We start from the raw sequence: 24,060 nt of genomic DNA on the forward strand, positions 1-24,060 counted from the left end.
CGCTTTCATAAGGCTGGCTTTTCATCTATATGGAACTGATCTGAAATTGGTAATGGACTAGGTTATTGTTTCATAGACTCCTGGAGTTAGAAAGAACTCAGAGGTCACGTCAGTGATTCTGTCACTTGACGCATGGATCTTTCTTACATCACTCAAGCCGTCACTTGGTCTCTTCTTGAACTATCTGTTCCCCTTCTTCTGGTAAGTGCTTATCACCCTGTACTCACTCCCCATAGTTCTGGGTGGTTGTCAGTCACTCCATTCTGACGCTCCTGCCCCTGGCTTAAGGTCCAGGCCAATTACATAGGATGGCTATAAAATCTGGATATTTAGCTACTATTAATTTTTTTTTACAGATTGAACCTCTTTTATTACTTTTTCTGTCATATGCTAAAAGTGCAAATAATACATTTGTGAAAATGAAACACACAAATTACCTGAGGCAATGCACACAGATGCACGTGCAGTGTGGAAGGAAATGCATTCCCTCCCTTTGCTGCAGCTCAGCTCATTTGTTTCTCGGAGATCAATGCCTCCGTCCAGTGTTTTCGAAACCACTGTGACATACATTTTTATCAGGCGTTTTATTTGTTTCAGGCAGGGGGTGGGGGTGGAAATCCAGTTCCTGTTGTTCCATACTGGCTGAAGTGGAAATACACTGTCATTACTGCAGTTTTTCCCAGCACACAGAAACTGGGCGTTATCATTGAACATATCACTTAATGTCATTGAACATAACATGCGTGGTAATGTAATATCGATAAACTAGCATGCATATCTGTCCTGTAGTCCAGCCTTGAATCCCCGGGGAGATGAAGAGGGACAGAACAGTCTAATGGTCTCTCTGCAACCTGGCACACTGTCAGCACTCAGCTGCTTGCTGAATAACTGAATGAACACATGCAGGCTTACATGAATGCATGCATGTACGAATGAATCACTATGGTTGGATGAATGGCTTCTCTCCCACCCTACCAGTTCTCCACTGTGCAGACCAAACCCAGATAACTGCTCCAGGGCCTTCCAGAGTTCTGGGGGACAGTGTGCTTCCCCACACACTATCTCCTGCCTTGTTCTAGCTCCTTCTCTTACTCCTCAGTTCCTGCCTCCCTGCATTAATACTTTTACTCTGATGCTGAGCTGATGTCTCTTTTTCTTTCATATTTTTGGAAGTGGATTCCTCCTTTAAGCTCTTTGCCATAACCTTGGTGACCCCCCCGCTTTTGGGAATGTAAGCATCACTTTTAATTAGGTTGTGAATTTGAGGGTATCACAATGCTGCCTTACCTTTTCTATTTGCAAAAAGCAACTAAGATTTTCCTTATTAATAATCTGTACCCTATTCTTATCTAGCCCCAGGGCTATTACTGACAAGAAGAAGAGAATTGGGGAAATTTTTTTCACTTTTGAAATTAATGAAGCTAATTTTACCAAAAATCATTGAACAGAAGTGAATAATTTTGTATGCCATTGTTAAAATGTGTTCAAAGACAACAGTAACAAACAGCCCGATAGTTTTGGAATGTTCCCAGTGTAAGAGCTTTTATTCTGCTTCCACGCTCAATTAGAGGGACCTACAACAGACTAGAGACAAAAATAATTAGGGACGGCTCAATAAAAATTTCCAGAAAACAGTAAGATAGGTAACGTTCAGCCTTGCAGCTCTCAGAAAAGTTACTAGGACTTAATTTCAGTCCTAACATTAAATGATAAAATTCCTAATTCAGATGAGATACTCAATTTAAAATTAGATGGCAGGCTTGGATTGGAACTACATCATTTCAAGATTAGAACTACAGATTTCAAAAAATTTAAAAATCCCATGACAGTAATCTGTCAGCTCAAACTTCCAGGGTGGCGTGGGGAGTTTACCGGAAGACTGAGTACAGTTCCGTGAGGACAGGGAGAAGAACGGGATAAAGAATGGTCCGGAAAAGCCAGAACCACTAAGCTCAAACAGGCAGGGGGTCCGGGTGGAGGGCGGCACGGAAGTCTGCCTGTGCTGCAACCGGGGCGGGGAGGGCGGGGGGAGGGCGGCCTTACCTCAGCAGAGGGGCTAGTCCCACAGTGTCCGGTGGCTGAGGCAGCCCTGGAGGGACACTGGCTCTCTCCTACATGGTTGCCACCAGCTGCTTTAAGCTTTCCCAGCGATGCTCCTCAGCCCTTTGCTGCTTTACAAGGGCAGGGTGGGACTGCTCCAGGTGGAGGCGTGGCAGCGATGGTGTAGCTGGTTGACTCCTAGACCCCAGGGCCGAGGACCTTCTCTGGGAAGTGGATGTTAGCGTTACTTAAGGGTGTTAGAGTTTTTGCCGTGGTGTGGCCTAAGCTGGCCCGGAACCTGGGCAGTGACCGCGTGTGCACTACCCCCGGGAGAGGTCTCAGGGTGCTCCGGAGACAAACGATGTCGTCCCCCTCCCGCCTTGGGCTTGACGTGTCTCTTGGGGCAGGACTCTCGGGACCTGTTGCCACGGGAAGAGTCGTCCGAGTCCGAGGATGCCATCTCCTGGAGAGGCAGCCTCTTGGCAGCTTTCTTTTTCTTCCTTCTAGGGTTCTCCTGTTTTAGTGCTTGTGAATCCCCAGTGTCAGCTTCTTGGATTGGCCATACTGGTAAAGTAGAGTTTCTCATGTCCATGTCTTCCCTAGAGAGAGAGAGAAAGAGAGAGATCAGGGTTGCCCTGGTCTTGACAGCTGCTCTGTCTACAGAGATGTCCAAGCCAAGAGGTAACAAGTGTGGGTGAGGATGTGGAGAAAAGGGAACCCTCGTGCACAGTTGGTGGGAAGGTAAACTGGTGCAAACACTACAGAAATCAGTATGTAGGGTCCTTAAAAAATGAAAAATAGAACTACCATCTGATGCAGCAACTCCACTTCTGGGTCAAAAGCCAAAGTAAATGAAATCAGTATGTTGAAGAGATATCTGCCCTCCCCCGTTCACTGCAACATTATTTACGATAGCCGAGATATGGTAACTAAATGTCCATTGGTGGGTGAATGAATAAAGAAAATGTGATATGTATGAAATATTATTTTGCCATAAAAAAGAAGGAAATTTGCCATTTGTGACAACATGGATGGACCCTGAGGGCCTTATGCTGGTTGAAATATGTCAGAAAAAGACAGATGCTGTAAGATCTCACTCATATGTGAAACCTAAAAAAAGCCAAACTCATAGCAACAGAGAATAGCATGATGGTTGCCAGCAGCTGGGGGAGTGGGAGAAATGGGGAGATGTTGGTCAAAGGGTATAAGAAATAAAACAAAATATACTGGGCAGTTTATTTTATCTAGAAGTGTTGTCCTTCAAAAAAGGCATCTTGGGAACACCATGACCCCATTCTAGCCATGCCATCATGACACTCCATTTTGGGAACTTGCTTTTTTCAAAGCCTTCAAGGTAAATTAAGGACAACAGCTGCCTAGTGTTAAAACTTATTTTGTTTCCATAATCGGTATCTGCCATCTTGGCTCACCCAGCTTTCGCTCTGAATAACTGTGACCATGGCTGCTTCGGAACCTTTTGGAAATTGTCAAGAAAAAATTAGCAGATGTGAGAAAAGATTTTTAGTTATTTTTAAACAGGAAGTCCCATCAATCATATCCCTCTTCCAAGGATTAAGAGTCATCTACATGTGATACTTTTCAAAGACTGGCTCAAGGACCCAGGAGGTAATTTCCAAGAGAGATTAAAAAACTGGCCACCCCTACTAGGATAGCTGTTGCTGAAAAAAAGAAAAAACAAAACCAAAAAGTTAACAAGTGTTGGCAAGGATGTGGAGAAACTGGAACTCTTGTGCACTGATGGTGGGAATGTAAAATGGTGCAGCTGCTGTGGAAAACAGTATCAAAATAGTAACAATAGAATTATATGATCCATCAATTCCACTGCTGGGTATATACTCACAAAAAGGGACCCAAACGGATCTGTACACTGATGTTCATAGAAGCATTATTCACAATAGCCAAGAGGTAAAAGAAACCCAAGTGTTCATTGACAGACAAGTGGATAAACAAAATATGGCAAAATCATGCAATGGAATACTGTTTAGCCTTAAAAAGGGAGGAAATTCTGGCACTTGCTATAACATGGATAAACGTTAAGCCAAGTGAAATAAGCTCATCACGAGATGACAAACACTATGATTTCATGTATACAAGGTCCCTAGTCAAAATCATAGAGCTAGAACATAACATGGTGGTTGCCAAGGGCAGGGTGTGGGGGGGAGAGGGGATGGGATGCAGAGTTCACAGGTGCAGAGTCTCAATTTGGGAAGAAGTTCTGGAGGTGAATGGTGGTGATGATTGTATAACAGTGTGAATGTATTTAATGCCATTGATCTGCATGCATTAAAATGCTAAATTTTATGTTTTGTTTATTTGACTACAAATTTTTAAAAAAATGGCCTGACTAGTAGCCATAGCATTGGCAAAATTCTTCCCAGGAGACCACCAACAAGATGATCCTGAAATGTTAAGGCCAGCACCTGTGTGGATGTCTAAGTTCTGTGAGGCCAGGTTCTCGGAGATTCATCTTGAAATCACACTGCAGGGTTGTAATCACCAGCCTTGTTCTTTGAAGTCTAAAGTCTTATCCACCACACTACCATCAACTATCCCTCAAATTGCTATCTCCCTCCAGAGCAGACCGAGTTGATACATATACTACTTCCTTCTCAGAGGTTTTTCTCTATCTCCCATGTATTAGGATTGGTCCCAGTCCAGTCTACAAGCTATAAACTGTCAGAAAGAAGAGAAACAAGGAAGGAGGCGTGGGAAGAGAATTTTTCAGGTGCACCAGAGGTACCCAAAGAGTAAGGCAGAGGAGGGGCTACCTACCCACCTGAAGGACACTGGGAAGACGATCTTGGGAGGAACCCAGGAAGAAGAGAATCTAAGACCAAGAGCAGCGCACATCTGGCCCTCAGTAGGGGGTTGGTCACCTAAGTTATGGACAACCTGAAGGATTACACTGGAGGCAGGCAATAATGAAACAGAGGTGCCCTTGTCATGCAAAGATGCAAATAATGTATTAAATGGAAAAAATCTGCAAACCAGAATGTATGGTACAGCTTCATTTCTATTTTTAAGACTGAATGCATGGGATGACTGGAAACCTTTGATTCAATCTCTTAATCGTTGCTTCAGGGAAATGTATGCCAGTGGAATCCTCACTTCCTCCACATTAAACAATCTTTTCTCAACTGTCATAAATAATGAGAAACAAAGCTTTTTATTTTGAGGAGAAAGAATCAACATAGCAGAGAAAACACTCTAGAAAGATATATATCAAAGTATAAATGATTATTTTTGAACTGAGGGACTATAGATGGTTTTTTATATCCCTTTTGCTTTTAATTCCTAAATTCTATTAACCATGCATTAACTTTTGGAATAAGAAGAAAACCACTTAAGTTGTCATGATTAGAATAAATATGAGCTGGGATTTTGATCCTGGAAAAGGAAAAGCCTTTATTTACATAAACAAAGCATACGCTGCTGGGCCACCCTATTTACTCTCCAGAATGACGGAAGTTGACCAAGTTCAAGATATTCCACAAGGAAATGTCCCCTCATGGGATGGGGGAGCAGGGTAGATGCGATCTGATGTGAAAGCTCTTAGCCACGCCCTCCCCACCAGGCACCCTCCCTCTGCTTGGCCCAGCCCACTCTGTGGGAAGGGGAGGGGTGGCCGAGCTCTTGATACCGGCTGGTGGGCTGGTGGACCGTCTCCATCAGCTGGCTTGGAAAGGCACTGCTAAATGGCTTTCTTTTGCCCCATCTCATGACCAAGAGAGTTAAATTAAGTCCCCTATGCATAACTTTAGGCTACAGAATTGGTTAAATAACATGACAAATGGGCCAACACTGCGGGGAGCCAGGCACTGTACCTTTGTGACCTTTGTGACCTTTGTGGGCTCTTCAGAAGCAGCTGGATCCACTTCAGGGAAGAGACAGCTGAGCACCCTCTCCCTGCTCGCTCTCTGTGTCTAGCTAGGCCCACCAGTTCGCTTGATCAGGTATTGTCCCCTTGGCCCTGTTCTTGCTGGTTCCCTGAGGCCTCAGGTTTTGTTTTAAGCCATTCAGACATTTTTTTTTTCTTTAACTGGAGGTACTGGGGATTGATCCCAGGACCTTGTGCATGCTAAGCATGCGCTCTACCACTGAGCTGTACTCTGCCCCCAGGGCTCGCTTCTATTCTGCCCCGAGTGTGTCTCATAGAACATGAAGAACGGGAGGAACTCTGGAGTCAGCACCGAACAGGTGTCTGATAAGGACCAGGAGGCCCCCGAGTTTTAGCAATGCAGGGGCAGAAAATGGAGAGGCTGATGAGAAAAGGCTGTTGTCATCCAAACAGCTCCCACTGGCCCTCAGGAGTAACGAACCTCCACGACTCTCTGCGTTCTCGTCCCAAGCCCGAGCATGCTTTTTGAAGACACAATGGCATCTGTCCCCCGGGATAAGGAAGGACACACAGACACGGTGAATGCTGAATGCCTGCTTTCCCAGCCTCAGGATCTGACCAGAAGGGACCGACAGAGCGCGTGACATACACGGGCTTAATGGGTTCAGGGGCACAGCTCCTTCTAAGGGAAAAATAGTAGTGGCCAAGCGAGATTATGAGAAGTGATTCATCTCATGCAATGTCAGAGGCGGCGCTGAATCTTGAAGTTTTCATCAATGACTTAACATCTGTGCTGTCGGGAAGGCAATGTGAGGCCGCGTGACGTGGAGTAAGGGGAGGAGTGTCCAACAGCATGGGAATTATAATTTCCTTGGAGGCACACTCCTAAATCCAAATAGCTTGATGGAAAATTAACTGCTCAAGGAAAGATAACGAGAGACGAATATTTTGTGTAACAGAAACTGAGAGCTGGCCGCAGACCCAGACAAACCTCATGTGAGCCCCGGGAGGGGGTCTCCTCTCCAGGACTCTCATGCCCAGCCCTGGCCCCAAGGCCACACAGTTACCGGCACACATCAGCGGACGAACACGCCTGCCTTCAGGATCTCACTGCCCAACAGCCTCCTATAGATGCCCGGTGACTTTTCCGGAGCACAGAGGAAATGATTCGTCCAGTCTGGCCTTGCTTTGACCACACTTAGAAGGTGGCTCATTTCTTCAAGAAATCAAACTCCCTCTAAGGCGAATCTTCTTAAGGAGAGAACTTGAAGGTAATTTGCCCAAGTCTTGCTCTGCCAAGAAGGAAGGGAGAATGGATTCCAGCTCTGCTGGGAGGGATTCCCAGCCCGCTACACGGCACCAGCCGCGTGGATTCAGCCCAGGCCTGCCAGGGGCGCCCTGCCCATAGAAGCATGTGGTCCCCACCTGCGGGTGGTTGAGTAACACCTGGTAGAGGCACGTCCCTTCACTGGAGAAAACCAGAAGCCAGAGCATGAAGCCCACCAGGAGTGTTTCCCCTGAAGGGGCCAGAGGCCACAGCCTTCTGACGTGACCAGGACCTCGGGGTGCAGGAGGTAGTCAGGGAGGAGCTTGGGCTGTGAATCTCCAGCCTGGTGAGGAGGGAGGAGGCCAAAATGGGGGAAAATTCCTTCTGGTCCACTCGCTTCTTGGAGTTAGGAGAAATTACATGTGTTTTCTCTAAATGGACAAAGTTATAGACACGTTAGGGAATATTTTCGTTTAGAACAGACATCTCTGATGCCATGAACCGTAGAAGAGCTCATGGACTTTCCTGAAGGTGAGGCAAGAGCAAGCATTCCCCTCCACCCTCTCAGGAGCTGTTAGAGAACGCGGTCACCAGGTTGCCAGGGAAGGAGAAAACTGCAACAGCCTCACTTCATTTCACACCACAAATACAGTGATACTAAAATTCTCTCCTTTAAGAATTAGTTCTTTCGCATTTAGCGAAACAGGTAACCTATTTTACAAGCCAACCTTGCTATAAGTCTTGAAGAATCATTTAAGTGTCAAAATTTTGAACTGAAAATGAAAATTTGCATCAGCTGTGGCCATATTCTGCCATTTTGAACCCCTTCCCCTTCCAAATACTTTCCTTCCTGCCTTCACTGTGTACCACCCTCTTTAGGAACCAGGAGAGATTCAGACAGTTACTAATTTGGGAAGTGAGGGGCTGCAGAGACAGAGGGAAAGCAGTCAAGCAAGAAAAGTGATGATAACGCAAACAACAGTTTAGTGACAAAACCGAGAACTAGTTCTTCCTCAAGGGATAAAAATAACAATCTGACACAGATCTTTGAGTTGTTCTGCAAACAGTAAGACCACCCCCTCCACTGACCCAGGGGGAGGGTGGTGACTACATGCCGACCACCTGCACGGAGACCCCAGACTGGTTGGAACTTGAAGGCTGATGATCAAGATTCCTGAAACACCACCATGTTACCTCACCACCAACCAATCAGAAGAAAGTCCACGAGCTGATCATGCACTATGCAGCCCCCACCTCAAAGGCTGCCATTTAAAACCCTTCCCTGAAAGCCATCGGGGAGTTCGGGTGTTTTGAACGTTAGCTACCTATTCTCCTTGCTCAGTGCCCTGCAATAAATGTACTTTCCTTCACCACAACCGGGTGTCAGTAGATTGGCTTTGCTGCACGCAGGCCAACGGACCCAAGTTCGATTTGGTAGCAGAAAGGAGATGAATCCCACTGTGTGTCAAGCACCTGCTTTACGCCAGGCATGGCAATGGCCGTCTCCAGTGCTCACACCACCCTAACCTCACGATGAAGAACAACTTCTGAGGTGATGAGCAACCTGCCAGGGACACATAAGTGAGTGAGCGTGGGGCTGGGACAAGAGCCCAGGTCTTAGTTTCCGACGCCTCTTCCACTGCAGTCGTCAACCATGGTGGCACACTGCAACCACTCGGGGAGCTTTAAACAACCTGACCCCAGGTCCCACTCTCAGACTGTGATCCTGAGGCAAGAGCACAGGAGCAGTCTGGGTTGGAGATGGAGATAAGAGGTCCTCAGTGTCAACGGAGTCATGAAGCATTGGGTGAGGGTCAAATCAGGCAAGGAGGATGTCCAGAGAGAGAACCAGCCCCAAGAGGCGGGGCTTAGAGAAGGAGGGCGTGGCCGATAGGCAGGTCAGCATGAGTGGAGATGATGGGTGTGAGTGTGTGAGGTGCTGAGCGGTCCTTGTGGAAGCAGTTCCTGCAGGGGGCAGGGTGACACACCCCATGCTTAGGGAGTCAGCAGGAGGTGAGACAGCTGAGCTGACAGGCTGTGAGTCTGCACGCAGAGCCGGGCGGTGAAGGCAAAGGCAGTGCTGGACTGCACTGCAGAGCCCAGCGATGTCTACTTATTTAGGATGTGTGTGCACACATGCGTGCACAGATGTAATAGGGGAGGCAACTGTGGGTTTTCACTGAGGTGAAGGCATTGGGGGAGAGGAGCTAAGGTGAGAGAGGAGGAGAGTCCAGGACACGGGCAGAGGGGACGGGCCTGGTGGACAGATCAGACTTGGACGAGAGGAGGGACTTTGACACTGCGGGGATGATACAGGCTTGCACAAGCCCAGGGGTGGGGAAAGAAGCTCAGGGAGAGAATGTCTGGTGGTTCCTGTTTATGAAGTATGAGGTGAGGCCATTGGGAGATGGATGTTGGCACCCGAAGATGGCACGCAAATTCCAGGTGAAGTTGGAAGGTGTTTCCTGGATCCCTTTCCCCAGCTCATTCTCAAAACCCACCTCCACCTCCAAGGTCTGGGCTCCGGATTCCAACTTTGATGCCCCTCGTTGGCCCCAGGGACCTGGGGTTTTGCCTGCTCTCCAGGCCTCAGCTTTTTCTTACTGATTTTGCTTTAATCCACCTTTCCAGATTTTAGCAATCCTGCTGCCTCAGATGAAAATGTGTTCACCCTGCTGTCGCCCCTGGAGACCCACCCCATCCCCTGCCACTCACCTGGGCACAGGCAAGCCAGGGCCAGCACCTCACTCTCACCCTGAAAAGGGAGAGGTGACAGGTGACTGGTCCCAACTGCAACTTAATCTACCTCGTACCTTACGGTGAGGCTTCATTATTTGAATCCTTACAAATAAAAGGAAAATAAATCCGTCAGATTTGTGGCAGGATTGAACACCTTTTGGAAGGGTCAGTAAAATATATAATGTTGAATCTGAGATCAGAACCAGACAGACAAATAGCCAGCAGGTATAAGGCGTGACGCTGAAGGCAGGAACAATCGTCACGGAGCTGCATTTTAAGCAGGAGGTCCCCCAACCTTGCTTTTCTCCCCAGGTGTTTAGAGATCATGGATCTCAACTCAGAAACAGAGTAAAGGTGCAAAGATATAAATAAAATTCAGAAAGTAAAAAAGTTGGGTCCACTTACACTTTTGAATCTTCCAGAATTGGAGGTGATTTTATTTGAGAGCAAGAGAGAGCATATTTGTTTTGGCTGATCTTGATAAGTGCACTCCGAGGGCAAAATTCCTGTAAAAATACCAAAAGTGTTCATTCAAATTTAAATCAGAAATGTCCACAATTCAGATGTAATTTTATTCTAGCTCAACCCATTAGAACAGCTACTAGGCCATTATCCTGTTCCAGGCGGTACTTAAAGGGCAGTTTAAATGCTTGATAATTTTACACGGAATAAAAGTCGTCATTTGGTCCTCTCTGTCATTTTCCCATATCCTGGATTATTTGCCAAGTCCGCCCACATAAGATGTGTGTGTACACGTGTGTGTGCACACACAAACACTCCTTCATGTACCCACCTTCCCGTCTATCTTAATTTCAGCCTTGGCCATCTCTTTCCTAGACTTATAAACTGTCACCGCCATCCCTTGCTGGATGTCCCACCATCAGCCCAAGTCTCCCAGAATTTCTATCGGAATTGTGCTCAGTGTTCCTCCCTGAGACCATGCCATCTGGTCCAGGGCCCCACTGCCCTGTGGGTAACTTCCAAGGTCCTTTCTGGGCTCTGAGGCTCTTTGTCAGGGATGCTGGGTCCCTTGCTTCATCTCTCCCCACATCTGGGATCTGCCCATGGCCCCGTCCCTTCTAACGTCCCTTGTTCTGCTTTCTCCTCTCTTGCCTGGTCTACATCCTCAGAGCAGGGCCACCGGGCTGAGATGTTCCCACCCGCTGCCCTTCCAGGCTGCTTCTTCACTGCCATCCAAACAGCTCCAGGAAAGCCCGTTGTCTCTCAGGGAATTTTCCTGGGTTGATAAGAAGACGCCCTTTCCCTGTCTTGTTCTGTTAGATTAGATACTGCGCTCCTGGGGCCACTGGCTCCGATGGTCTCCACTCATCCACCCTAAAATTCAACCCTTCATCCTAAAATCCACTCACCATGACCGCTTCCCTGATGGCCATGCCTCGCGCTACAGTCAACAACTGACTGGATAGTATTTAAATACAGGCAGCTGAGCACAGACATTCAGGGTGCAGGCGACTGAATCAGACTGCCTGGGCTCAGATACCCGTCCCACCACTTAGCCTGGGTGTGGTGCACCTCTCTGCTTCGGGTTTCTTATCTGAGGATGGGGATAATAGTACAGACCTTTTAAGCTTTATTTCTTCCCCCTTAACAGAGGCGCTGGGAACTGAACCCAGGACCTTGTGTCTGCCCAGCACGCGCTCTACTGCTGAGCTGCACCCCCACCCCCCACCTCACAGTGTTGTGAGCGTTCAGCTGTTCACCGTGGGAGGCACTCAGGTTAGTATTTGTGCTGGGTAAGAAGTGTGTAACACAGTGAACACCAGTTTGGTTTGCTGCTCGGTGCTGCCAATGCATTTTTCAGGCATATTAAGTGGACCATCAGAATGGAAACATCATTCATTCAAGTACTTTATAAAGCAGTTGTGAGAACTTGCTCTTCGTCAGGAGCTGTGCCAGGGATGCACAGACAACTAGGACGCAGTCCCCGCCTTTAAGGAGTGGGGTGATCGGAGAGGCAGCCAGCGTGGGAGGAAGGCAGGACAGTGTGCGGGGGAGCCTGAGGGCCTCGGCAGAAGTCGGGCAGAGACTTGGGGTGGCAGGAGCTCTTATGGAAAGAAGATGGGGAGGCGGTTCAGGAAGAGGTAACACCCAGGGGCTTGAAAAAGCCCCGTGTTCATGGAGCAGTGAGCCTTCCACAGAGCTGGAAGCCAAGCTCACAGGGCAAGCTGGGCTTGGGCTGGGGTCACATTGGGCTTTCCCTTGAGTTTTCTGAGAAGTGAGTTTGGGGGCGGGGAGGGTACATCAGGCAGGCAAGTGATATCATCAGATTAGTAAACTGATAAAGATTGTTTTCTCGAATTTCAGGGAAAATACACAGGGAAGGACAGCAGACTCAGCCGCAGTAGTTGAGTCTTATCTCTAAAATGGGTTAGTAAAGTTTCCTCTCGGGATCCTTGAGTCCCTAGCTCCTGGTCCAGCTTCCTGCTTCCCTTACAGCATGCTCGGTCTCAGCCTCTAGCAGAACGGGAGGATCTGTAACAGCACCATCATTCTCTGAGGGCAGGTCCAGGTCACGTCTCAGCCCTCCCTGGGCCCCCTCTACAGCCCTGCTCCTCTGCCTGCCACCCTGGCACCTGCCCTCTCTTATCTCAAGGTTCTGCTCATCTAGCTCCCTTTGTCCCCAGGATGCTGTCCAAACCCCTGCTCGTGGGGGTCACAGCCTTCTCAACTGAAGGCTGAGAGAGGGAGTGTTGCAGTAAGAACCCTGGGAGGCTGTGGCCGAGGCCAGGATGGGAGCGAGCCTCCCCAGCCATCGGATGTGGAATGAGAGCCCCAAAGACCGTCTGAAGGATGAAGGTGTGCTAGGAGGCCATGGCGACCTTAGTGAGGGCAGATTCTGTGTTGCACAGTGGACAGATGTCTAACCACAGGGAGTGGATGTCGGGGTGGTGGTGGATAGATACAGCTGAGAAATCACTTTCAAGACTTCCGGCAGTGCCAGGAAAGAGAGAAGCATTGCCCACAAGAAAGGCGGGGTAAAAGAAGCTACTTTCTGCTTACAGAGAAAGTTCTTTTCTAAATGAAAGTCTACTTACTCTCCGGTTGTTACACTTTAAAACTGTGTAGAATTTATCTTCAGCTGCATCCTGGTTTGGAAGGGCTATGACAATGGCGGGGACATAGAAATCAAATCCTTTGGGTACCACAATTTTGGCAAACACGTAATCACCAACCTGTAGATGAGAACATAATTCATAGCAAATATTTTGCTTACAGATGCTATAGACAATATCAATATAAGCTTGTTTTACATCCCCCAAGATGATTAGCAAGTACTAATGCTAGAATTCAAATATTTCTTTTTTCTCAATTGGAAAGAGTCACTAGTTCCAAAATTCTCTGGGCTCACTGGGCCACAGCTAGAAACTTGTGATCAGTTTGGCAAAGCCTCATTTTTAGCAGGACTTCACCTGACATAGGTCCCAGGGACAGCTAGCAAGATGGCAAGGGGTCTGGAAACCATATCCTACAAAGACTGGTTGAAGGAACCTGGAACGTTTAGAGCCAGGCTGGGACCTGGGGCCTGGGGCCCTTTGCTGCAGTGCTTGCACCTGGACAAATGTCTCCTTGAGCAACAGAATACGAAGAAACTATAAGGGGACAAAAGTAACTGTGTGCATGTGAAGTTGGGGTGAGTTATGAGTAATAAGATATAATAAGAACAAAAACCTAACTGCCACTTCTGAGGTGCGGGAAGCAAAAGCAGGGCACTGCCACACAGCACCACCAAGGGGGTGGGCAGACTACCTGAGCCACCCCTCTGACCTGACCCCTTGACCTGCTCCTACCCTCACCCCATTTTAGGAACAAGCTGGCCCCTCCAAACCCCCCAGGGAGTGAGCAAGGGCACTGTAACTTTTTTTTTGCTGCAGCACAAGTCCCAGTAAGGCCTTGCCTGAATTCCTCCTCTGGCCTCTTACCGATTTCTACTGATTAAAGGGTCCAGGAAACCGGGTCAGTAACAGTTTCACATGAGGACCACAGAGAGAATGAACAGCGCCCTACACGTCTGAAGGGTGATCAGGGCAGAGGAAAGGATGAGGTTTGTTTAATGTGGCTCTGAAGCGCATACATGGGGAAAAGTCACAAAGAGAGAAGTTCCAGCAGAAAGCAAATCTCGTGAAGGGGCACACAGGGCTGCTGGGCATCTGTCAGGTGGAGGGGATTAACGGTCAGGGGCAAAGTGCACTGATGTGTGCCTCAAGTCTGCCCAGGGGAGGCAGGGACAGACACCAATGTGGAATCCTGTGAGTGCTCCCAGGGTGCTCTTTGCCCTGGCTCCCAGTATCCAAGAAACAGCAGCAGTGGAGATGGGGGAGGGCTTTCTCTACTCTCTGGCCTTGGTGCTGGGATGAGGATAGCACAAGGGGACAGGCTAGACACAGCACCGTTCTGACGAATTTATAAGCAGATGAGAACACATCAGCCTGGCTCACCCCTCAGATGTATGTTCTGGGCATCAAGGTCTGGCATCAGCTGATTACAATGTCAAGGAAAGTGCTACCTCTGCTCTTTTTTTTTTTTTTTCTTAATTGAAGTATAGTCAGTTTACAGTTTCTCTCTCCTCTTGTTATTAAATCTGTTTTAGTATCATCTTCTGCAGTTCACGAGCACCAGCAGTCATAGCAAATCCCTCCCCCAAACTGTCTAGTGTCTGTTAAGTGACAAGGGCCTCAAGGGGCAATGCAAACAGGTCTGTGCTGTCCTGAGCTCCTTAACAGGGTGTTAGCAGATCAGGGTCAGGAGCAAAGAAAATGCTAAGCAAGAGGTCATAGGAACAGGGGCCACTGTTATCCAGAGCTTTGGGAATGGTGAAAAGGGGCCCGGGAAGAGATGACTGGAGCAGGTACCTGGAGCAGTGGGCAGGGCATGGCGCCCCCTACAGGCGTGATGAATGAGATGGGCACGACCTTGGTGTCTCCATACCGGAAGCCCACGAGCGCAAGGGTGGGGCTCACACACTTCTTCACAACCCCTGTAAGGAGTCAGATTTAAAATAAAATATAAAGACAATGCCTATTCCCTTAGGCTTGCCGCAGCCTGTTGACTTCACTGAGCTGTAACACTTTGCCTGTTTCAATCAGTGTGCCTGCCACTTGATTTCTCCACCAGATAACACTGGATCCTGTGGGATGCCTGCTCAGTCAGAGTGGTCTGGAGCTGAGCTAGGAAGCTGAGAGAACACAGGAAGCCCGTTCAACCAGCATCACCAGCACCGTCCTGATGGGAACATTGTTCCCAGAAATATTCTCTCCCCAGACACTTCCTAGCATCCGATTCTCTTGTTTGTTTCTTTTAGCCGTATTTCCTTCTGTAACACTTGGAGATAGAAAACCGTTATTGTTAAGTTGTGAACGTGAAAGGAAATATGAATTCCCCTCATCAACTTTTCAGCTAATATTACACACCCAAAGGCTTCCCTAAAATATACAATCAGTAAAGGAAGGGAAAAAAAGCAGCAAGTTTTCTTGTCTTTTAGTTATATACAGAGAGAGTATTCTAACAGGAAAAGAAAATACTGGTGTTAAGGTGCACGTATTTTGTCATTTATCCTAGTTGAAATTTCTTTTCCCATTAAAAAGGGATTATAAGCATTAGAGGGAAGTTTTGACATGACATTTCCCTGGCAGTGACAGCTGCACTTGGACCCCCTAGTCCGAGACAGAAATGTGTTCGACCCCACTGGGCTCCCAAGGTGTGAGTGCCTGGCACCCCTGCTCCAGCTCCCATGCTGGCCTTGACAAATCCTGTGTCCTTTCATGTGGCAAAGAAATAGCTGCTGATTTTCGATTCTCAAGTTCACGTGTCTTGTTTTAAATGGCCAAAGAAAGGAAAAAAAAATTTTTTTAATGTCAGTATCATGACAGATGATAGGAAAGGCTAGAAAATGATTCTAGATTAAAGATGACGAAACAGACACGGTAACAAAATTTTAATAACGATTCTGAATTGAGACCTTGTAAGAGAGAAAAAATGCTATAAAGGCTATTATTGGGACAATTAAGATAATTGGAATATATAGTTAAAAGAGTATATAATAATATTAAATTTCCTGAATTTGATAACTCAACTGTGGTTTTATTAAGAGAATAGCCTTGTTCCTGAGAAATACACACTGATGGATTAACGGGCAAAGGGGCATGATGACATTACCTAATCTCAAATAGTTCAGAAAAAATAATGTATGTTTTATGGGTAGAGCGAAGGAGACAGAGAGAGAGAGAATAGAAAAATAAAATAATAACGGTGGTAAATAAATGTGACAAAATGTTAAAAACTGGTAAATCTGGGCAAAGAGTATTTGGGCGTTTATTATTCTTGCACATTTTCCGTAAGTTTAAAATTATTTTTTATAAAAAAAACGCTATAAGGGTAAAATAGAGTTGAAATTCCCAATTAAAGAAAAGATTCATTGACTTCGGTGCAAAGGGAGGAGGACTGCGGGGAGGGGAACAAAAATTAAGGACATCCAGTTACCCAGCCTCATCATTTAATTCGGCAGAGTCAGTATTTACTAACAAGCCACTAATCAAAATAACTGAGTATAGGACTAAATCCAAATGTTTATTACCTTTAAAATGATTTATTTGAGCCGCAAATTAAAAATTCCCAAATGGCCAAACCCCATGGAGCTGTTAGGAGTGCGTGTCCCCTGCTTCTAGCTGCATACTTAAAATCACCGGGGCAATGATCACTACCCACGTGGCCTCAGGTACCGCCGGTGGCTAAGTGTGAGCCCCGTTTCCCCGATTCCCTGGGTGAGCGGCGGTTACCCTTCTGCATTTTCTTATCATACAGGGAAGGTGCTAGGGAAAAGTTCGAGCAATACTACTTTTTTCTGGGACCTTGGCCAGCAAATTGATCCCAAGCCTTAATCCAGGCACATTGGGAACCCAGTGCTTTCATGTATTCCCATTCAACTGCCAAATTAGCCTTGGATCCCTCACTACGGCTCAGATTCAGAAAACCAAGCAGGGCTGGTCTCCTATGATCAGGCCCCAGAGAAATGGAAGGTGCTCAGGCCCTGCTCTTGAAAAGCAGAGTTTCATTATCTCACACATCCAGATCCGTATTTACTCCCATCCCATCAACTTCAAAGCACATTTACCCAGTTTCAAATAAAATATCCTAGTTGTCAGCTCTACACATGTGCCTGCAGGAAACCCAAACTCCTGTTGAAGTATTTTTCCTGCTTCAAAGGCAGATTTGATTTAATTATGCTTAATAAATAATTATTTTTAACTGGAGATTGACAGGTAATGCCTACATGTAAGAGCAGCTATATTTCGAAGTATAATCTCTTGACAGCTCTTTCTCAGGGTTCTTTCTCTAAGCTTTCTTTTCCCAGTAGGCCTTTACCATGATTTCAATGACTTTTGTGTTGAGGTGTCAAAAATCTCTATCTCCAGACAGATTTCCTCTCCAGACTCTAGATCCATATCTCCAACAGCCTCTCTGAGAACTCCAGTGCCTCATGGTGCACCTACAGCTCATCATGTCCCAGACACACCTCGTTATCTTCCTGTCCACACCATCTCCGACAGGTGCCATCATTTACCTTATGGCCCAAGCCAGGGACCTAAGTGACATCCTAATCCACTGTATATACTCTTCACACATCAATGAGAGAGATTTTTTCAAAACTTCAAGTATGATTATGTTTCTTCCTGCTTTAAATGTGGCTCCGCAATAAAGTCCCAACTTCTTAACATGACCCATTATGAGCAGCCCCATACCCACCTTCTCTGAAGAGCTTTGTTACTGTCTACCCTTCCTTTGCATTCTAGGTCCCAGCCATAATCTATTTTATTTCTCCAGACATATGCTTTTCTTCACCTCTAGAGCTTCACACATATGATTTTCACTATCCATAGAGTTCTTGCTGAACTTCACCTGGCTGATTCCTTCAGGATCACTTGCCCCAGATGTCTTCGGCAAACCTCTTTGATCCAGCCACACTGGCTCCCGGGAAGAGGATGTCGTGGACACTCCAGCCTCAGGACTTTGTACTGCTGTTCTCTGTGCTTAGAGCTCTCTCCCCTAAAGAATCTCATGGCTTTCCTGTCCTTTTTCAAGTCCTTATTCATAGGCCACCTTCCCCGGAAGCTCTTCATTAGCCACCATATTTATTTATTTATTTATTATTTTTTTAAACATTTTTTTATTGATTTATAATCATTTTACAATGTTGTGTCAAATTCCAGTGTTTAGCACAATTTTTCAGTCATTCATGGACATATACACGCTCATTGTCACATTTTTTTCTCTGTGAGTTATCATAACATTTTGTGTATATTTCCCTGTGCTATACAGTATAATCTTGTTTATCTATTCTACAATTTTGAAATCCCAGTCTAGCCACCATATTTAGAATTGCAACCTTCACCTTGACACTCTCAACTCCCTTTGTGGTTTGATTTTCCTCACAGCCCTGGATCTGAAACACTACATATTTTATTTATTTGGTTGGTTGTCTGTCTCCTTCACTAGCAAGTAAGCTCCACAAAGACAAGAATTTTCTCCTGTTTCCTCACTACAGTAGAATACTTAGTAATATTACACACATGGAACAATAGATATGTAGTAAAAATGTGTTTACTAAATGAGAGATTTAAAATAAACAAGTTTTTCTGGCTATTATTTCCCCACAAATATGAGGAGAAACCTCACCATCATTTCATTTTAGAAGTGGAATACCTTCGTACAGCCCATCAAGTGTCAGTGTTTTAGGGAAAGTGTCAGTGTTTTAGAGAAATTCTAATTCCTGATACCACATTACTTAACAAAGGAATCTTACAAAATAAAACATCTACCTGGAAAATAAAAGCCATTTTCATCACATCTTGCAATCACCTTCTGGCCTTTGAGTGGATCCAGTTTTTTGGATTTGATTTTCTTTGTTGGAGTTCCTTGACTTTTCTGTTGCTTAAAAAAAAAAAAGATAAAACATTAATAATTGATAGAAAAAGTCAATGCAGACAGTGAAAACCACAGATACAGGATAGCTTGGGATTCTCTACTTGAATCGCACTGTTGAAGAATTATACAATGTGCACATACTATGTACTCACTCTGAGTACCTTCCATTCTATGCTGTTGGGAACAGGCTCTTAAAACTGAACTGATATGGGGACCACTGTACATAGAAAGTAAGGCAGAATTTGCAGCCTAAATTCCATCAAGCTTTGTTAAAACAAACACAACAGTTCGTTCACAGAAACACAGCATCGCTTTCCCGGGATGGAAGGACATCAGTCAGGGCAGCTAGACACACCATCCCTTCAGTCACAAGGTTGACAGCACCTGTCCAGGAAGACGATATCCTGCTGCTTTTGAATCTTGCCAAAGACTTTAGAGACATACATACATGTATGTACAGCCCATGCCAGAGAACGCTCTCCACCCTGTTCCGTTCCTGCCACGTGCAATACAAGGATGCCACTGGGTTTTAAAAAGAATCCATAGAGGATAAGAGTCAGAGAATGAGAACAAGACATGCTAGCACTAAACCAATAAACCAGCACATCTCCAGGCTTAGGTGCATGCGGGTAGCTGCATGCCAGTTTCACTGAGGAAGTCAGGTGGGCAAGGACACCGGCAGTAAGGATGATGTCCACTGGGCCATTCGATTTTGCCTTGTCTCCAAAATTCAGAGAATCCAATTCACTTCTCTGCCAGATTCCATTACCAAGGGATGTAGATCACGATCCAAAATGGTGCCACCCTCCTTTCGTTTCATTACTTAGCTCCAAGGTCACGCTCTCAGGTGAAATCACTCAGTGTTTGTTACTTTCGAATTTTCCATTTAACAAACAACGTTTCCACATCAGGTACGAATGCATTTGTATGACGTAACTAGAACTAGTCTTTGGCTTGGAATCTTGTTATAAAACCACTATATATTTTCCTGACCCAAATCACTGAACTCTGCTGCATGCAACCTCTCAACTGTACCAGGGGCAGCTCCAACGTGCTTGTCTGTCCATGTTTGTCCCTAAAGCCGAAGAAAGTCTGTGACCGCTGTAATAGGATAATACATGTGGGGGCAGGCATGTTCTGACCTTTTCTCTGGCTAGGATTGCTGATTATTAGACCAGAACATTTGCAAACTGTCTCTGTGAATAATTCAACTCTTCTTTAAAACCTTGATGAGGAGATCAGGGCCAGCCTGGAGCGTTTTCTGACCTTCACTGTCTCTCCCCTTATTCAGATTTGGAGGGGTTTTCTCTACCACAAGAGGATCCAGGGTCTGCGTCCCTTTTAGAAATGGGCCCTGGAAAGAAAATGAGAAAAAATCCTCACGGGAAAATGTAAATCAGGGGTGGCAAACTCCTGCCCAACCCATCTCGGCAGCAGAGTGAGGAGTAACCCACGGTATATAAAAATAGATTTAAGAAAAAAGTTCCTGTTGTATATAGCACAGGAAACTATGCTCAGTATCTTGTAATAACCTTTAATGGAAAAAAAATATGAAAACAAGTACATGCATGTATATGCATGACTGGAACATTGTGCTGTACACCAGACTGACACGCTGTAACTGACGGTACTTCAATTAAAAAAGAGAGAGAGAAATGAAAGGCTTAGAGCGCATTCCTTCCCAGGGTATTTGCATTTTATCAGGAGTCAAAACCTTAGGCCAAAGGATGAAGCTCCAAGTGGAATTTCCTGCCTCAGCCCCTCCTGTTTGAAGAGGAAGCTAAATCTCCTTGCAAGACCTCTCACAAGCACAGCACATTGGCACGGGGATCACGGGGACAATGAGGACACTGGGTGCGCCTAAGGCTTAAGGGGGAAGCTTTGGCCAGAAGGACGTGCAGAGAGAGTTATCATCCCCTTTAAGAAGCCTTGGGCATTTAGCGTTGCTTTAAAATCCAAAGCAGACTTGTTTTTGTGGAGTTGTTTTTCCCCTCCTCCTTGGGGAACGTCTGTCATCACTTCAGAAAACACAGTCTGATCAACACACGTCCCCAAAACTTCTACGTGGTTTCCAACTTCCCTCTGCGGGGGCTGCTTCCCGAGCAGAGCTGTCTAGTCTTACCCTCAACCCAGTGTGGTCCCTGGTGCTGTGCGAGTGGCCCATCAGGAAGCACGAGAAACAATCGCAGGATGAAGCCCTGAATTACCAGACGGTATTCCAGTCCCCAGCCCGGAGCAGCACTGGGCTATGGGGAGGAGGTAACCACCCTGAAAGCAAAAAGCTCCAATCCAGCCTTAACCAATAGCAACTCACAGGGTTTTTGTGAAAGGGGGAACTTTTGGAGGGTGTTTGTTTTTCTCTTTTTGGTAGCAGCAAAGGACCCTAACCATAAATATGCATTATTATGCTGAATGAAGCGCTTGCTTCCCCGAGCTTGCAGAGCAAACTTGTAATATCTTCTCGGGGAATATTCCCTCACTGCTCTTTGAGGGATGAACCAAAGAGAGAAAAACTTGAAATGTTTTAAGTTATTTAAACCTGAGAATCACTACAGCTCTGCGATCTGTCATTCGGAGTTATCCCTACTCCAGAGGTGCACAATAGCCACACTCTGGAGCCACTTTTGTGTCACTGCCTGCAGTGTGGACCACCACCAACTGTCTACTATGGTTGTGTACAGACATCCTGCATGAGGCTATGGCATTAAATTAAAAAAAAAAAAGATGCTGGGCCTTTAAGAAAACTTTTCAAGAGATCTCTGTGCTGGTTACTTCGGTCACTCACCGGGTCCATTCTCCCCCAGCCCTGTCCGGCTCCACGCCCCAGGACCCCCAAGGACAACACGCCCCCATCTCCCTTGCTGGCCGACTTCCCGATAGGGTAAGCCAATGGGAGGCAGGAGTCCAGAGGGCAGCAGCAGGAGGAGACTGGGGTATTGGCTCCCTCCCTCCCTCCCTCCGTCTCTCTAGGAACACCTCCCTCTCCTGCTGGCGGGCTTCACTCTCACCGGCTGCAGTACCTGCACTTTTCCCCCCACCGTTCAAGTCTAGGGGTGACGACAACTTCCCACTATTCCCAGTGCAGGGGTGAAATCCCCTGGTGGCCGCCTCCATCTCTGCGAATAGTCCCTTCATTCATGTGTCTTCACTTGAAGCAACTGAATGGGATGCTGTTCCTGCCTGGACCCTACGGATAAGCCCTCCACACTCATTTCACCTACTCCAGACAGGGAGGTCAGTGACCATCCCCAAACCTGTTTAGAATAAAATTTAGCTAATGAATAAAGATAAGCCTCGTGGCAGGAGGGTGCTGGCGTCCACCCAGCTGAAATCTCCAGCCCAGAGAGTTGTCTTTAGCTTTAGAAGGAAAAGACAATCCGGTCGCAATCTTTGTCCCTAGAGCTGATTTCCACCCCCCTTCCACTCGTGAACATCAAGATACTAGACAGACACCTTTTCAGATAATATTTAGAGTTGGTGGGAGTTTTTCCTCCCGTTGAATTTCTTTCAGTGGCTGGTGTTCCTGAGCTGGACCTTCTCTTAAATCCCTGCTAACTGTGGTGCAATCATGAGGTTGGCAGCATTTTCCCTCCAGCATCCTCACCCATCCCATCAGGGCACCTCTCTCTCTGAGATTTCAGTCCCCCCTGGTCACGTGTCCTACATCCTCCCTCAGTCCCATTCCCAGATGTTAACTTATCACCGAGGTACTGGCTGAATGTGCAGGTGTCTCTTTTTTTTTTTTCATGTTTTAAAACAATATTTAACTCAATGGAGCATTGCTTAAGATATAATGTTAAATAAGAAATGATATGAAATATACATACAGTTGATTCTAATATCATTTAAAATATAAGTAAATTCAGTGATTATGCAGAATTGGATATAATCGATAGGCTTTCATTCTTTCCACCCTCAGTCCAAGTGTCATTCTCTGTGTGACGGCATTGCTGATACACAACCCAGACTGGCTAATTCTCCACCTTCTCCCCAGGGTGTCTCAAGTGTCCCTGGAGAACAGGTCACAGTCACCAGGGAGTTAATCTTCCTACCAGACCCAGGAATCAGCAGGAGAGACTGAAGTTTCTACTTGTGGGATGAGAAAGGCTGCCTAGTCAGAGAGGGTTGAGGTGTGATGCCTCCCTTGGCCCTTTAAAGAGGGGCTACTGAGAACTGTCAAATGATGAGCTACAGAGCAGGCATGACAATTGGCCCAAATATTATTCGGGAGCAAATATAACTGCTGATCCTGACTTTCATTTTATGCAACTCAAAGAAACTCCTAAGTCTCCCCAACTAAGTCACAACCCAAGATAATGTTTTCAAATCCAAGTGGTCCCTGATCGTCCCTTCTTCATTCTCCCCAGCCTCACCCCCATCCTCCCTCCCGCTATGCATTTTCCTAACCACTCTTCCTCCTGGATGCTTTTTCATGAAGTGGAGTGCTCAAGTCGCCATCCCTCAAGGCCACAGACTCCAGATTCCTTGCCAGTCACAACCTGGAAAAGTAACCACGTGCAGTTAGCTGTGTCAGTACATTTCCAAGGCCTTTTTTAGTGTTGCATACAGCTGCTTACAGCTTAACAAGATTTTCTGCCTCCAACATTTTTCAAGGCAGTCAAAGTTATGGGTGCAGAGATCCTGTTGGATCTTTCTGGGCCTGGATTGCTAGGATTTGCTCTGGAGAACAATCCTTATTGACAAAGGAAATGTTGAAGGACAACATTGCAGGGGCTGCCCTAGATCAGGCTCCTGGTGAGAACTAGGGAAGGTTAATTATAGTTCAGATGCCCTTGGTGACTTCCACCATATTGCAGCTCTGAGGGCTCAGGATTGGCCAACGATGCTGAAATCTCCCATCATGGCAACAATAGGGCGCTGGTGAAGGGAGCTTTCAAGGGGAATGTAAAATTTCAGAATTAAGATCTCTCCTTTCATTCTGTAGTCAGTAAGCTAAGTGCCCATCTCCAGGGATGCCACAAAGTCAGTGGATTATGGAAATAAGGGGGGAAATTAAGCATGGAATGTGTCCAGTGTAGGGTGCTGGGAAAAGCACGTGGATAATAGTTCTCTCCTATGTCTGATCTGGGGCCAGTAAAGGACTGCTAGTGAAAGCCGGAGCAGAAAGTCAGGATGCAGACTAGCCAGACACTGGCATGTGTAGTTACCTCTCCCCATCTCTGATCCTCATCAACAGAAAAATCACGAAGCTCTC

At 46.3% G+C, this 24,060-nt stretch overlaps 1 protein-coding gene across 1 annotated transcript in view; it reads right to left on the bottom strand.

Annotated features, from left to right (window-relative positions):
* Positions 1 to 1,512: 1,512 nt before the first annotated feature.
* LOC102536339 (von Willebrand factor A domain-containing protein 3B) overlaps positions 1,513 to 24,060 on the bottom strand; it is a 122,433-nt gene continuing 99,885 nt past the window's right edge. The window contains 7 exon segments of the mRNA XM_072951371.1: positions 1,513 to 1,584; positions 2,044 to 2,395; positions 2,397 to 2,639; positions 10,311 to 10,411; positions 12,962 to 13,099; positions 14,777 to 14,901; positions 18,740 to 18,851. Coding sequence (XP_072807472.1) covers positions 2,239 to 2,395; positions 2,397 to 2,639; positions 10,311 to 10,411; positions 12,962 to 13,099; positions 14,777 to 14,901; positions 18,740 to 18,851 — 876 coding nt within the window. The 3' untranslated portion in view covers positions 1,513 to 1,584; positions 2,044 to 2,238.

The sequence above is a fragment of the Vicugna pacos genome, chromosome 28 (genome assembly GCF_048564905.1).
Source record: "Vicugna pacos chromosome 28, VicPac4, whole genome shotgun sequence".
In the NCBI taxonomy this organism is placed as follows: domain Eukaryota; kingdom Metazoa; phylum Chordata; class Mammalia; order Artiodactyla; family Camelidae; genus Vicugna; species Vicugna pacos.